Consider the following 16,477-nt stretch of genomic DNA (forward strand, 5'->3'; position numbering starts at 1 on the left):
CCAAAATATCTACGATAAAAGCACTTCAGGGGAGCCCTGATGTATTATAGATTATCTCCATATTGACTGTAGTGTTGTCTTAAATATCACAATCTAAGGGCGTCCTATTCTTTGTTCTTTGGCACAATACGATGGGTGACGCCAGGCTTTCCAAAGGTCACTAAAACAATTTGGAACTTAAGAAGCTCTCTGATTTTCACAGTAAGTTCATGATGAGATCAAGAGAAAATATGACTATTTTACTTTACATTTTTCCATCAATTCAACACAAAACTGAGCAGTGCTCCCCCTCTTTCTCCACGGAAATACAAACAGTTATTTGAAAGAGAGGGAGAAGGGGCAAATAAAGAAGCAGAGTGCAAATACTGATGAGGGAACTTTGAGACATTAAGCAAGTGAAATAGGAAGAAAGAGAAGAAGACACACAGACACTGACAGAAGGACAATAGTTTGTTTGTAGCTGTACAAATAAACCAAAAACCAAATAAATACACTAGAAAGAGCGATTTAGGACGAAAACCTTACACTACATTTTTTGGTGCCCATGTTGGACAGTTTTTAGGAACACCTGCAAAAAAACCTGCCGTAGCTTTTGAGTAATAAATTCCCCTCAGTAAAGGTGAAACTCTTACAGGGGCAGTAATTAAACTGTTAAATCACTTTGGAGAATATCCTCTGTGGTGCATTTTCCAGACGTCTGAGGGGGGAAAAAAAAACATGAAATTTGGCACGTTTCCAGAAGAGAAAACTATAAAAATGTGTAGAACAATTTCAAGTGATAATCAATGACAAACCCTAAACTTTAGGGACCTAAACAAATGTAGTTTTTCTCCCCAAATGCAGCATTTTGAATCTCTTGACACTGATGTAAAGTCTAAATTCAGTACTGAAGTTATATCTCAGCTCAAATCAATTATCCCAGACACTCTTTTTTCCACCTGTGCCATCATATGATATGATGAGTGTCATCAGCAGGTGAGTCATCAGTATTATAGCCTCTTCAGACACTGAACCAACCCATCTTGCTCTTTACCTACTCTTTGTTATGGACATCTTGGACAAAGACAGAGTGAATTATGTGCTTCTTGTCTTGTCTTTACAGGACACACATTCTTATCCCATCCCCTCTCAACAAAGGTGCCCCAAGACTCATTACTGGGATCCTTATCTTTCAGAAATAACATACTTATTTGGCTAAAAATATCTGCATGTATGAATGCCTACACCACAGCAGAGATATTTTATATAGGTCAACATGGCCAATCAAGTTCTCCATTAATTACTTCTTCATAAACCATGAGGTGACGTGGGAATCAACGTTAAATGAGTTTTTCCTTCTCTTATGATGATGATGTATCTATCTCATGATTTTGATACCATGGTCATGATGTCTTGCCCTGTTTGCAGCAATGTTCTCCTGGCAGAGCTTCCTTCATACGCAGTGAAACCCTTACAGATGCATCTTGTTCAGCCTAAGGCACATGCTGCTCACTAACCGTCACCTGCTACCTATGTCTGGGTTAGCAAATCTGATCTAAGTCGCTAATGCAAGACGACACGGGAACCTTGTATTGTAAGAACTGTCATGTGACAAATTGCACACGAGGTACTTGTTGCACATGTTGTTCTTGTTTCGGGTTCTTCAATGGTGAAACAAGCTATCAAAGGCTAACAGAAAAGGTGGCGTCCCTCTCTATCTTCAGGAAGATGTATCTCCACCAAGCGCTCCTGCATACCTCTATCATCCAACCATGTCAGGCTCCCCTGCACTGTGCATGTCTTTATCTTTACCTGATCTATGCTTATTTATTTTTGTTGAGTTTGGTCGTACGTTGCTGTAGATAAAAGAAACAGGTCAATCTGATTGAACTAAAATGGATTTTATGTCAGATTTAACTTTATTTACCTCCTATTTTCACTATTCATGAAAAAAAAAAACTTCATAATGATTCTTCACACACACGAGCAGACATGGTGATGACTTGTGTGTGTGCACACGAATGTCTGTGTCTGCTAGCGTGTGTGAGTGTAATCATTAGACAGTAGGGGAATTCAACTTAATCAGGCGATCCGTCTCAATAGCCTCCTCTAATTATGACAGGTGGGAACTGCCACACATATCTACCTACATGCTAAGAGGGAGGTGTGTTGTGGTGGGGGGTGGAGCGAGAGAGAGAGAGCGAGAGACTCTGTCACACATTGTATCTACGCAGAGAAATGAGCACACACCCACACACACTGCAGGAGTGATGCACTGAATGTAGTCTGGGTGGAGCTATCATCAATCAGTATACAGAGACAGAGAAGTCCTCTGTGTAAGTGTGTGTGTGTGTGTGTGTGTGTGCATGCACACCACACCATTGTTTAGATACACTATGTATGTATATGTGTTTGTGTGTATAGCTGAAGTGTGCGTGTGTGTGTTCGTGGTTGCGTGATCGAGCCTGCTGTGTCACCCTCCATCAATCTCAAGTGGGCAGAGAGTAATCAGTGTTCACAACAGGACCCTGCTTTGTGCTACCTCCCCTCCTTTATCTCATCTAAATTTCTCTCCTCCTTCTTGCTTGCCTCCTCATGGAGGAGCAAGCTGGCATGTTTTGTTTTTTTCTTCCTTTTTTGGAAACTGGCTTGTTCAGAAGGATGAAACCAAACATGAAAGACGCAGCCACCCAGGCCGCAGACTGTAATGGGGAAAAAATAAATAAAAAATCACTCTGACACAGATTATTTATTAAATGAAGCACGGATACGTTACAGATCCTGTAAACTGCATGAAGATATTGAAGATAGCGTGTCTAAAAACATGGCTTCATGACGCACACAAGTTCTCCTCAAACACGGTGTTGATATGAAAACTCCTCCACCGTCTCACAACAGACAATGAAGCTGAATTTTATATGATTCAAAACCTAATTAGACACATAGTGACTTTTTTAATCACTCCAATGTGGTATGGTGGTTACAAACATGTTTTCCCTGCGGGGCGACAAAGTCACAAGTGATATGCTTGTCACTTTACAGGCTTTAACCTTTTAAACTGAAATGTCAACTTTACGTGTTTTGAGGCTACACTTTTGTACTTGGGGTCAAAAAAGCTCCAAATCATTGATGCTGCAGTAAACACTGACAGAGAGACAGACAGACAGACAGACAGCACAGGAAATTGACTGGAATTGACTGGCCTGCCCTCAACTTCATTGAGGTCAGCAGCTTGGCAACAAACTTTAACGCTGAGTGCAAGACAGGCCTTATCACCCTCTTACATCGTCACCTGACCTCACCAGTGATCTTGTGACTAAATGGAAGGAAATGTCCCCAAATCGCCTGCAAAGACTTCTGAGGGCAGTGGAGGCTGTTTGGATGTCCTCACATGCTTTATTTCTTATAGGACATTTGAATAATCCCAACTAATCATCTTAGTAGCCTTCTACTTTGTACGGCTCCGAGCATTTACTGCGAGTGACAACACTAAATCACTAAATTAGGCTCCGACAAATCCACTTTGAAGAGTTGACAACAATTTTTTTTTTTTTTTTTAAAAAAAAAGATAATCTCGTTCTCCAGACATTAAAGTCACGGAATCATTAGCGACTGGACTCCTTCATGAATTTTCCAAGACAGAAACGAGTGAGTTTTGTTTATCGTGGCGGAACGTGCGCCCTGCATAAAAGATTTTCGCACCATTTCATTTGGTAATTTATGGCAGAACAGGATGCAAATGTCACTTGGGAAACACACAGTTGTACCTGCTGAGAAACTGTGTGAAATATATGACAAAAAAGACTGGTTTTGACTGTCGTCATAGTACACACATATAAGTAATGTATTAAAATTAGGAATAAGGTACATATACATCACAAGCACAGGACTGTGTGGCACGGTGGAATGACCATGACTCCACATGTATAATGGCAGAATTAATCTGCAGTGGTCAGTCCAAGCAACATATCGCTTTCCAGTGGTGCTAAACCTCTGGCCGTGTCCCTCGGCTTTGGCTTTGCGGCACCTACAGTAACGGCACCTCGCTATGGGATGTTAAATATGACATTTTTGGGCAGCGGCAGTGACCTGGGGGTGAGAGATAACGCATGTCATCAATGTCTGACAATATCTTCCACATGAAACACCACATTTCACGGCCCCTGGAGCGAACAGAGCAATGCTTTATTACACTGACTACAAACCCAATCCAGTGCTTATTGCACAGCGCAGAGAAAGGAATTATTTAGACGAACCTCCTGCACCGCGGCGGCGTCTCACATCATGATGAATAGTTTTGGACAGAAAAACACTGCGATCAAAGGTCAAATATTGAAGATGCCTCAAAGCGCTATAGAGTGAAAGTGACCTATTTCAACTTTTCATCCTGAATGAATATTATGCCTAACATGACTTTGTTTGCGTAAACACTTTAATCCAATTATCATACACTAATCCAATTATAAACCATACTTTGATTCTAAGAGTAATTTGATTAAACTCTTTGCATGCATAGCAGAGAAAGATTTATCTTAATATACCAATCTTAATGCAATCTTGCATAGTGTGTGATGATTTAATTTAATTGTCACATGCCTCTTCCCCTATAGGCAGCTCGTAGATTCTCCAACTCCCCTCGTAAAATGCAAGCGCCTGTCACGATGGCTTTTCAGCTGCTCCTATGTAACAGTTCTGCAGTTTGACCAGATTTGAGAGATCAGTGCCAGCTATGAAAAAGACAGTAGCTCTAAAAATTAACACTCTCATATATTGAGCAAGCTGTGCAGCTCAGGGAAACTCAGATGGACCGGCTCACGCGGCATATGGTGTTTACATCGCTGACCAAACTTCCTATAATGCAGTAATTTCACAGTTCTCCACACATCTTAATCCAACAACAAATGCTTCCTATATGACCCAAGTTTAAAACGTGGGGATTAACTTGCTTGCATGGTTTTAATCTTATTGCAGTGGTGTCAAGATGAAGGTTTTGAATCTCTTGCTTTTTTTGCTTCTCCCTGTCTTATCCTCTTACCTCCCATCCTCTCCTCATCTGTTCTTGCAACTCAAAATGCCCTTCTGCCTCTCGCTGTCTTTTTTTTTTAACCCCTTTGAGTCTTGTAGTTTGTCTCTTTGCCTTTCTTGTCGATACAGACGATACAGGGGTTGTGTATGTGTGTGTGTGTGTGGGGGCTGGAGCCAATCCCAGTTTACATGGGGAGGGGGTACACCCTGGACAGGTCACTAGTCCATCACAGGGACACACAAACAACCACCCACTCTCACACTCACACCTCTGGTCACATTAGAGTGTCCACTTAAGACCCTGGTATACTTCCGCACACGTGACGAAGTGCGCGTCACATTGCGCAGACCCTGGTATACTCCCACGTCAGGGTCCTGTAGTATCCCCCTTCACCATAGGGTGGCGGTACAAGCATGGATGCAGGGAATAGGGTTCTGGTTCGAGCACTTCACAGCTGAAAGGTCGGTCGGGCAGGGGAGTCGGGGTGTCAGCCAGTTTGAGGGTCGCTAGGTCGAGGTTTGGACGACTATCCATGGTGACTACTACGCCACCAACTGGTGGGGTGGAAATTCAGTTCGCGAATGTGCTGTCCACGCTCTTTGCGCACAATTCCAAAATCTGGGCTGATGTTTCAGGTTCTTCAGTGGTGCGCGGAAGTAAATCAGAGCCTTTAAACTAATCCCCACTCTGCATGTCTTTGGACTAAGTGAGGAACCCAGAGTAGCAGGAAAAAGCACAGAGAAACATGTGCTGTACACCTACAGTTGGTACAGGTGATAAGAGTGCAGGGCTGACTGGAAATTAAAACCACTGACCTTCTCATTTTTTCAATGGATATCAAGGTGTGGATTAATATTGTGTTAAATTTGCTTCATAAACATGCTGCGATAATACCCTTGTTGACCTTAATTATTCTTATGGTCACCAGAAATTGGATTTAAAAATTGATGCACCACAGAGAAACATTGTGAAGGTCACTAATTCACCCTATAAGCCCCAATTTTATAAACAGAGCCAGTGTATGTCATGGGCTTGTTTACCAGCTCACAAGGAAAGTTGTTTGGCACATTAATGTGTGTTTGATAATAGATTCTCCAGAGTAACTTTCCAAAGTAACTATACCCACCACTGATCCACTGCTGCTATTAAAAATGTGTTCTCCTGACCCACTAAAATGCTATTATACTACCAGTAACTCCGACTGCATATGAAATATGTATATGAAACTATGAAACAAATTAGGATGTGGAGTTAGGGGTTTGGTACCAGCCTCATTTTGCCTCCCCTGTTTGTGTTTCCCCGGCATCTTTCTAAACATATTTGAAATCATCTGATATGTGTGCTTGTTTGCTGAGTGTGTGTGAAAAACAGTGTTTGTGTTCAAGGTCACTGCTCCATTTCCTATTCGGGATGGTGCTGCTATCCCAGCATCCTCTCTGCCAGCAGCATTGATTAGCACTCTACAAGCATAACATCACGTACTCGTTCTCCTGGCACACACACACACACACACACACACGCTTAAAGACTTTTGTGTCCCTTTTCACACTAGTCTTTTCATATTTCTCAAGCAAATGAGGACTTTCACCATCCATGTCGGAGAATTGTGTGTTGTTGTGTAAGGCAATGCTAACGATTATGTTGTGACTGCTATAGAGATTATACAAATTTAGGATGTTTGTTAGCATTATTCATCATTTTATTTTGATCCTTTTATTTTTGGTTCCTCATTCATACAGCTGTCTTGAATTAGCGACCTATCAGCCAATCAGAAAAAAGTATTACTGCTTGTGTCTCACGTCTGCCTGCTTCCACACAGCTAGAGTCGCGAGACTAGGTGTTTTTGGGGTTCTTCTCGCACGGAAATACACTGTAAATGTTATAAACACAACCAACGGAGCAGTATTTCTACTGACTGAATAAACAGGAGCACGTTGAGCTCGCGAGGACTCTTTCTGTGATGCAGAAAAGTGGTGTCTGAAAAGTAAAACTGGACGTTTTATTTTCCTACCTCCTCTCCCGCTCATGCCAGGAATAGAATCCCCCCCCCATATTGGGGGCGTGGCTAGAGGAGGACGGTCAGTGACGGAGAACCGGGTCAGTGACAAAAGCTGTTCCAGTATTAGCTGGCCGGGAAGAGACAGCTAATACGAAAATTTCAATGTAATGGCACCAAGTATTGGATCACTGAATCATATTACTAGATAACCATATACACTAGTTTTAACCTGAAACAAGTGGTTTAGGGGTTTAGTTACTCTTTGATGGTGTCAGCTATGTGCAGGTGTCTCTTCATCTGTATTTAGCCGCTGTGCACCTTTTACTTTTGGCCAGTTCATCTCGCCTGGATCCAGTAAGCGTTCTAACATTTAGCTTGTTTTTTTCTTGTTTACAGTATGACCTTCTCTGTTTTTTTTGGCGCTTGTTTTGATACTTTTGCCATTTTGATCGACCCCTTTCTCGGACTGAGTAAATGGAATTTTGCCTCTACCCTTTACGTGTGGCGTCCTGCATTTGAGTCTTTCCTCAGGTTTTTACACATATTTGTGGGTGAGACTGATGAAGGATGACAATCATTCGTCTAAAGTCCTCAGAAAAGCTAGCTTTTTATATACAGATGTTTATTTAATATGTCTTAGTTGGACGGACTTTACTCAGTGACTATCCCATGGTGTGTTTGCTCATAGTAAATCAAAGCTTTCCCTCAAAACAACTTTGGATGACAGATTTATTTACGAGCGTTTGCCAAGTACATTATGCACTGTTGAGATTCTCTGGTTTATCAATTGCAACTATTTTGTTAAGTGGGCATGTTTTTGTGTTGCGCTGTACCAGATGTGATGATGAAATGTTGGTGCTGATCACAGGTTTCTCTTTACTGTTATAGAGGAGTAAGACGAGGGAGAGAGGGAGGAGGGCCAAGTTATTACTACAAACAGATGCTGTTGTGTTCCCCCGGCTCAGTGTTGGACATACACAGCATTCACTGATATGACTGTAAACTTTTATAAGTCTTAGGGACAATGTATGTTGTGACTTGCGGGTGGCTTAGATGTTTCACAGTGTACCGTATGCATACTGTGTCTGAGTTAGAGAATACATTTAGTGCATATTGTCCAATATATGTAGAGTATGTAAAAATCGCCTGGGTTAAATGAACTGGCTCCTAAATCAACTTGCCTACAGTGACATGTCTCCAGGCAATTGAAGACAAGGCTTCAACTCCAACTCAAACCTGACAAAACACATTTTTTGTCATCCCAGACAAGATGGTGACTTGTAAATTACAAACTATGAATAGTCCGGTCCACCATTATACTGAATTTGATGACAAGCTGTCAGGCAGGTGCACAACTAGTAAGAGCACTTAACATTATGATAATTCTTGGAATCATGTACGGATACAGAGAAACAGGAGGAGGTGTTTTGGATAAAGAGCGGAGAGACAGGGGCAGAGACAGGCAGTACGAAGGAGACGGTGAGACAAAGATAGGGGGAGATCATTCTATTTAAGATGCTCTACTTGGTTTCAAGGGCAACTGATTTTTGAAACAACACAAATATAAAAGTGCTGTGTGTGTTTGTGTGGGAGCACATAGCGATGTGTGTCTGGCATTCTGCGAGGATCACAGACACTTAGAACACAGCCATATACTACTCTCATAGGCACAAGCTCATTTTACTGCATACTGATTAGTCACAAGTGTCTATGTGAGATGGATTAAGTTTCTTAATATGTGTGTGTGTGTGTGTGTGAGAGGGAAAACATGGATGTGGGATATACGCTATATATGCAGGTGAGACTGCTGCTATCAAACTGATAAACAAGTTAAAGATTCATGCAATAACTTGCATGTTCAGCCCTTCGCTTTCGCTGCTGATTGCTTGAAAAAAAAGCAATTAAGCATCTTCCTTATAATTGCTAATGATAATTGGTATATTGTTACAGAATGAGGCAGTATAATCTAGTTTCACAAACAGTACTCTACAAAAGACAAAATGTCCATCCTGAAACGGTCGTATTTCTGTCCACTGAGTTTCTGGACAAATGTTTATCCGACTAAGTTATATCTCAGTGCGTGAACAGCGTTCTGGGGGCGTCAGATGGTGCAGTGTCAACTGTGAAGTATTTTTTAATGATCAGGCGTTGAGTATCCTGAATGTCGCCCTGCCTGTGCGAGTCAATCAGTTTGTTTTGCAACTATTTGCACAGGAATAAACAGAGTTGCTAGTGAAGCCATTTGGAAGATGAGTATTTTTCTAATAGGTGAGTGTTAAATGCAAATTTCTGCTAAATTAAAGTGGGAAAATATTCACCTAGACAGCATATTATGATTTCATATTATGTCGATAATAAGTTCTCGGGATGTATTTATGAAGACTTTTATAAAAACTGCCATTTGGAAATTATGTCATGAGTCTTGGGATTTCTTGGGGGCACTCCCATTAGCAAAAACATCTTCTAATACATTCTTAAATTCTCAGGTAATTGTGTGAATATTTATCAGTCCTCTGCCCCTGGTTGTTCCCGTAAAAAAAAAAACAAAAAAAAACATTAAATATTTATAATGTGGAAAACACATAAATGCATTAAAGGTGACATCCGACCACTGAAAAACACTTAAAATGCTAATGAAGTGTGCATAATTGTTTCAAAGTAACAAAAACAGCAACAGTGATAATCCTTAACCTGTGCACTTTAGGAAAGTACGCTTTAATCTTTGCTGGACGTGTTCCCGAAGAGAGGGGCATTAACGCGTGTTGACTATTACTGTCCATCTATAGGGCTTTCTCAAGACGGAACTTCAAATATGCTTTGGGGAAACACTATTTGCAAAGGAAAAACATCTGAAATCCTATTCTTGCCAGTTCAAACACAAACAGCTGAGCCTGGTTTCCCGTCTGAGGAGTGCTAAAAGTGCTAATGGAGTTCACAGTGGGGTCACTCTGTTGTGACAATCATCTCAAAAGGATGCCCCATTACAGAGTAGAATGTGCTAAAACAAAAAAACAAACAAAAAAAGTGCTTCACGCTCCTCCCTGGTATATTTGGTAACAAGATTGACACCATTGCAAAACTGTTAATCCAATACCATAGTGAGGTTGTGTCGCTGGCATTGCTGATATGACTCGTGCTGCTCGACCTCTTTAATGTCATTTCAATGTGTGTCTCTTTTTTTCCATAATCATCACCTGATGAGAGCGATAACTCAAGGTTGTTTACAGAAAAGAGGGCTGGAAACATCATTGTTTACAGAGGGACTTATTTCCGGTCTCTTTTTTATGAGGACAAAGAGGACAGATCAAGTCTCTGTACATGGAGTAGATAAAGAAACAGGGAGACAGAGATTTCAAACATGCACACCTAATGATGAATTAATTGACTTTAATGCAACAAAAACACAGAGAGGACACATACACACAGAGACTCGTGTCACTCAGTGTTTGGTGTCTGTTATTTGCATTACACCTAATTAGCAAGTCACTCAATCGATTTGCAACCAATTTCTGCTCCATCTTGAGCTGAATACTCACGTAGACCATTAAACGGCAGACGGACACAGGACTCAGTTATCCATACATTTAAGAACACAAGTTAATGAGATTCAAGTGATGTTGTGCTCCTATTTTATCTGAAAAGATGCTCAGTGGGTTGAAAAATGAAAGTAGAACACAGCATTTGGCAGAGTATAACAGCACGTGCCTGTCATTACTTTAATTAATGTCAAACATGACTAATGCATGTTAAACTCCCCATATGCTGCCTCAGCTCTCACTCCAACTATACTGTGCATTACGCTGCATGAACGTCTAAACGGAGAAGTCAAGCACTTTGAGCATACATTCTACCCATCCAGCCGTAAATAACCTTGATGCATTCTATTACCATAATGATTTCCAGTACTAAAAAGTACATCATCATATACACTGTATATAAACTGTCCTGTATATAAAAACCAGACATTATTATGGGTCTGGAAAGGGAAGCCAACGGGGGTAAGCCTGAAATCTCTATTATCTTGAATGGACATTGGGGTATTTGGAGTTTGCATGTTCTCACCATGTGTGCGTGTGGGGTTTTCTCCAGGTTCAGTTTCCTCCCACAGTCCTAAAACATGAAGCTTGAACACTCTAAATAGACTGTAGGTGTGAGTGTGGATGGGTGTTGTTTCTGTGTGGCCCTGTGATGGACTGGCAACCTGTCCAGGGTGTACCCCACCTTTTGCTGTGACCCTCATGTGGAGGATAAAGAGGTAGAAGATGGATGGATGGAGTGACTGAGGACTTTATATCTCTATCACTAGTTTCACATCTTAACTCCAGCATGATGTTCCATTTTGTAAATCCTGAAACCATTTAGGATTAAATAGACAATACATCATGGCTTGTCTAGGTGTTTCATCAAGGTGGGGTGCCATCATATTCTACACTGTGCCAATCTCAGCTGACTTAGGGCGATAGGCGGGGTACACCTTGGACAGGTCACCCGTCCATCACAGGGCCACACATAGGGACAAACAAGCATTCACTCTTACACTCACACCTACAGTCAATTTAGAGTGTCCAATTTGCCTAATCCCCAAATCTGCATGTCTTTGGACTGTGGAAGGAAACTAGAGAACCTAGAGAAAACCCACGTACATGACCGGGTCGTGAACCACCCGGGTCTTCTTGCCGCAAAGGCAAGAGTGCTAACCACTATATTTGATAGAAATGTACATATTTATTCAAATTGCAGAGCTGCTGTGTAGTTCTCAGGGAATGATGACGTGTAGGTCACAGGAGTAAACACAGATCACTGTCTGCCTCGAGTCCTATATGGATGACACCTGGTTTCAGATAAAGCACCTTTGTGCTCCGAGTATAGAGTCCAACAGCCATGAGGGATGTTCCAGCAAGGCAACATTACCTGGGTAATGTCTGGAACACCAAACAAAGTTAAATTGGTACTTAGGTGTTGAAGGGCAGTCTGGATCATATGAAGACATTATCGAGACCATTACAACACCAACAGCCCACCTATATCAATTATGACAACGTAAATGGGATCAAGCCGCTAATGCCAAGTCCTGACCCCTAAATAAACTATTCTATTTCACACTGTGAAGCATGTATCACCATGTTAGGTTCTCCATCTCGTTGCTATTATGACAGGATGAATAGTTTTGTGTGCTCATGTTTTGTCAGGAGCACTGGAGCTTGCCATGTAGCACACTCACAGCAAGGCTTGCAGAGTTGTTGTGCCTATTTCGCCGCCTTAATCAAGTCATTTCAAGCCTTTTTTGAAACTGGATGAAGACACGCTTATCCACCCAGGTGAGAAGCCATTAAAGTCACTTATTTTAATGAAGTGTCTTAGTTTTACTTAACTCTAATTGTGTGTGCCACGTGAAAAGGGGAAACAAATGTGAACTTGAAGTGCTTAATCACGTGGATAACGACCGTTTATAAATGTGTGTATGTCAGGTATGGTTTTGTTGGAATGTCTTTACTTTAACATTAAATACTAATTGTGTCAACTCTGATCTGAATTGTGCAGAGAGTCACAGAAAGTGACTTTAAACATGGTCAGCACAACAACTCAGTTATTGACAACGTTGCAGCGTTACAACGTTTTTAAACCCATGCTCTGCATCATAATGCTCACCTTTTAGCAAAATCCATAACTTATTATCAGGCCAGTTGCAAAAAGAAAAAGAAAAAAAGGCACCTTGTTGTGGGGAAACATGAACACAACATGTTTTATAGCACAGGGCAGTCAATTCAGCAAGTGAATAACTTGACACGAGTCATGATGCCAGTGAGCCTAAATCACACACTACCAATCACCACCATATTGTCCCCTAAAGGCCAGAATCCAAGCATTATATACTGGTCATAAATACTCCTAAGAAGGTAATTCTTTGCAGCAGTAAAGTTTTATGTGTGCCCACGGTTCAAAGTAAAAGCTTGACAAAAATGATCGTAATGGCCATTAATTTGTTACAAATAGGAAACGTTGAAAAACACAAAAGTGCCTCTGTTCGTGTCTTGTGTTTGTGTTCATCCTAGATTTTATGCGGAGTGTGTGGCGGGGATTCTTTAACGTGGAACACCACATGTAGGAAACAAAATGACATATATTACTGATGATTAATACTTAATATACAACTTAATATACCAGTGCTGTATTTATAGATGCATCAATATTTTGGCCAGGGACTTTCACACAACCACATTTTCAGTGGGTGAGTGGCAAAAACCTGACATATGAGTGTTGATAAACACCCTGCCTTTTTAATATCCTCACAAACAGTCACCTTAACTGATCGACTTTTTATAATCAAACAAATAATCAAATAAATATCCATACCCATCCCTACTCACACATGTTGTTTGTAAAAATCCATTCACTGTACATTAATTATCATGCACATGAGTTCAAATGAGTGCATGAACAGGATGGTGTGCACATGAATAGAAACACTAACCCTCTCTCCATTATTTCCATCAAATACTTACACATGCACAAACAGTAATAACCCTGAGCGTGATGAGATTCACATTCAGGGTTACAGCAGCAGCTGTTGCTGATCAATACTCTAATTTCCCCACCAGTCAATAAACAGGCAGAGTTATGAAATGTTATTATGAGGGAATGATCTGAAACACGTGACGAATAACAGGAACCGTGGAGAGCCATTAAAAGTCAAATGATGGGCTAGCGATGGACAAAACAGTGTCCCAACATCAACTAAAAACACACCGCTCGTTACATTGCAATGATTATGTGATGAAGGCTCACAATTTGTCCCTTTAGGAAATAAGAGTCCATGTAAAAATGTCATGAAACACACGTGACACATAATTTAAAAACAGAAAAAGTATACTTTATATCTGTGTTGATGTTTTTTTTATCACCACTTTTTTAGTGGAGTTTTAGCTTGTTTTTATCATCTCCTCCAACTTTTTTTTATCACCTTCCGCCAAGTGTGGTTAAACTGTATCATAAATTCAGCAACATCTTGACGGCGCTATCTCAAAACAACGTCGACGGTTATTTTTTGTTAAGGGTATGGATCAGGACCGCATCACATATGCCACAAACAAGTACATTAGGGCTCTACACTGCATCCATTATACTGATACACACATTGTTTTCTGTGCGGTGAAATAGTGACTATTACAACATTTTAAATCAGATCACAAGAGCTATGACTTATGAGCCACCTGTAAATTATGTTCCTGGATAAACATGTTTTTCTTTGTCACAATCCAGCCACTTACACCTGACTCTGTGTCCCGTGTGCCTCTGCAATTCAATGCTGAACTGTGACTCATACCGGCATTGCCATTCAGACATGGATGTGAAACATAAAATACTGAATCATACAGAATGGAAATGATAAACAGACGTCTCTGGCACCATCACATTACCACATTTCTCACCAAAATACCAACCGGGACAGACGCACATGAATAAATAAGTTTAGAAAGTCACTCACCATATGGTTGGTGGTTCGGATCCCTCCACTTCCAGGAAGTCGTACTTCTCCTCTGTCTGGAAGTCTGTAAAGATGACAGAGATGGTGTCTCCAGGTTCGGCCAATAGGATCCAAGTACAGTCGGCCTGGTTATTATAGTTGCCGGGGTAACCGGGACTGGTCACCACCCCACTGCCGCCCCTCACAGTGCCCCCACATGTGTCCTCAGCTGTCAATCAAATCAGAGTGACAAATAGAAAACCTGGGTTAGGGAGAGGAGGAGGGACTGAGGGGGCGGACTTCTTTTTTTCTTTTTTTAACTTAAATTTCTTGCTTTTGGGGATAAATACTTTTGGTTTTGCCAGCTTTACAGGATGGGGCGGGTCAATTAAAAATGTCTCTGCAGTAATTTTACTGTCCAAATTAGCAACTAAGGTCTAATTATCAAACAATCTAGCATTTCTCGGCCAAGTTGATTTCAGGTCGGCCAGCCCAAATCCCAGCCTCGCTCTCTTTGAGGCGACTGCTCTTGATTAACATTATTTTAGTGTATTCACTCTGCTCTCAACTCTGAGAGTTACTTTGTGGCTTGATTGTTAGAGATGGATGAAAATATGGAGCTCTTACATCACACTTCAGTTATGAAGTAGATATTAAAAAAAAAAAAGGAATACACACTCTAATGTGTAAATAGTTATTTTACACTCGTTATCATACATTTAAATCAATGACTTAATTGGGCCAGCAGATTGTGGAGCTGTGTTTTTCACCAGTTAGAATCAGGGGCGGGGTTTAAGGATTAGGCTGCAGTTCCTGTCACACTCAGAGCTACTGTCCTCTCTCCTTTCTCTCCAATCACAGAGCTCCGCTCTCGTCTCCTCCAATCACCACCAAGGAAATTTAAGATCTGACTCCCAATCGGCTGGTTTACTGGTTTTGGTCTCTCGTTTTTAAATCCTCATTGAGTTTCCGAGCACGTAAACCAAGATGCGATGATTGATTTGCCTGATTTTCTCAAATTGATGATCACATCTGATGGATAGTAGGGTTGATAATTGGTAGTCGTGCTGATTGCTGTATAACAGATAAAGACACATGGATTGCGCTGTGCACACGGCATAAATTATACACATATAATTTATACAGTTACACTCACTGAGAAAAAAAAACATACTACATTGGACCTTGTTGTGTCACTGGGACATTGATTGTTTGGCACAATATCAAAGTGGACCGTGGCTTTATTCCATTTTTTCTTTGAACAAGAAGAAAAGGCCAGTTTGACTGAGCATTATGAAACGCTTCCTCTTCAAAGAAAATCAAGCCCAGTTAAAAAAAAATCCACTGCCCCAGTGATAAAAGATTCAATGATATACCTTTTTTCTTAGAGCGTACAAGTCCAACTGTAAACAAGGTATAAATTATATTTGTATAATTTATAGTTATACATAAAAGAGGCAATACTGTATGTAACACACTCTTACAGCAGACATGCATTTTCCCTTCACACCAGTGAGTACAATTTGGGATGGCACACAATCTATATTACTCCACAGCACACATCACGATGATATCATCGGCATTTAGTGAAGACAGAGAACCATGAGATGTGTGCTCTCCTAAACTGCGCTCACTGATAAGCAGGAAAAGACACATCCTTTATAAGAGTGCAGACAGGCACTGTCAGGTATACATGCACATCCTTCAGGCTCGTCCTGGCAGCGGGGCCCTGGGGCCTGCATGTACAGATGACAGATAAAGTGGGCACCAAGCCAAACTCCTCCCACAGGAGGGTAAAGAGAATGACTGTGGTCCAAGACTCACACGGAGCAACAGACAATAACTAATAGAAATGAATAGAAACATATTATAGAAATTGGACGGAACACAGTGCACTGAGTCGAGACAGGAAATACATGAAGACTTTCAGGGTAACATAAATAGACAAACTGAAGAAGAGTGAAACAAAAACACACAACAGACAAGGGGTTGAAACAAAGTGCATCAG

General features: G+C 41.0%; 1 protein-coding gene across 1 annotated transcript in view; it reads right to left on the reverse strand.

Moving 5' to 3' along the window:
* Positions 1–16,477, reverse strand: part of LOC122786300 (CUB and sushi domain-containing protein 3-like) — a 303,505-nt gene that overhangs the window by 129,749 nt on the left and 157,279 nt on the right. Inside the window, exon 6 of the mRNA XM_044052500.1 lies at positions 14,491–14,698. Coding sequence (XP_043908435.1) covers positions 14,491–14,698 — 208 coding nt within the window. The remainder of the gene's footprint in view (positions 1–14,490; positions 14,699–16,477) is intronic.

This window comes from Solea senegalensis, linkage group LG20, assembly GCF_019176455.1.
Source record: "Solea senegalensis isolate Sse05_10M linkage group LG20, IFAPA_SoseM_1, whole genome shotgun sequence".
Classification (NCBI taxonomy): domain Eukaryota; kingdom Metazoa; phylum Chordata; class Actinopteri; order Pleuronectiformes; family Soleidae; genus Solea; species Solea senegalensis.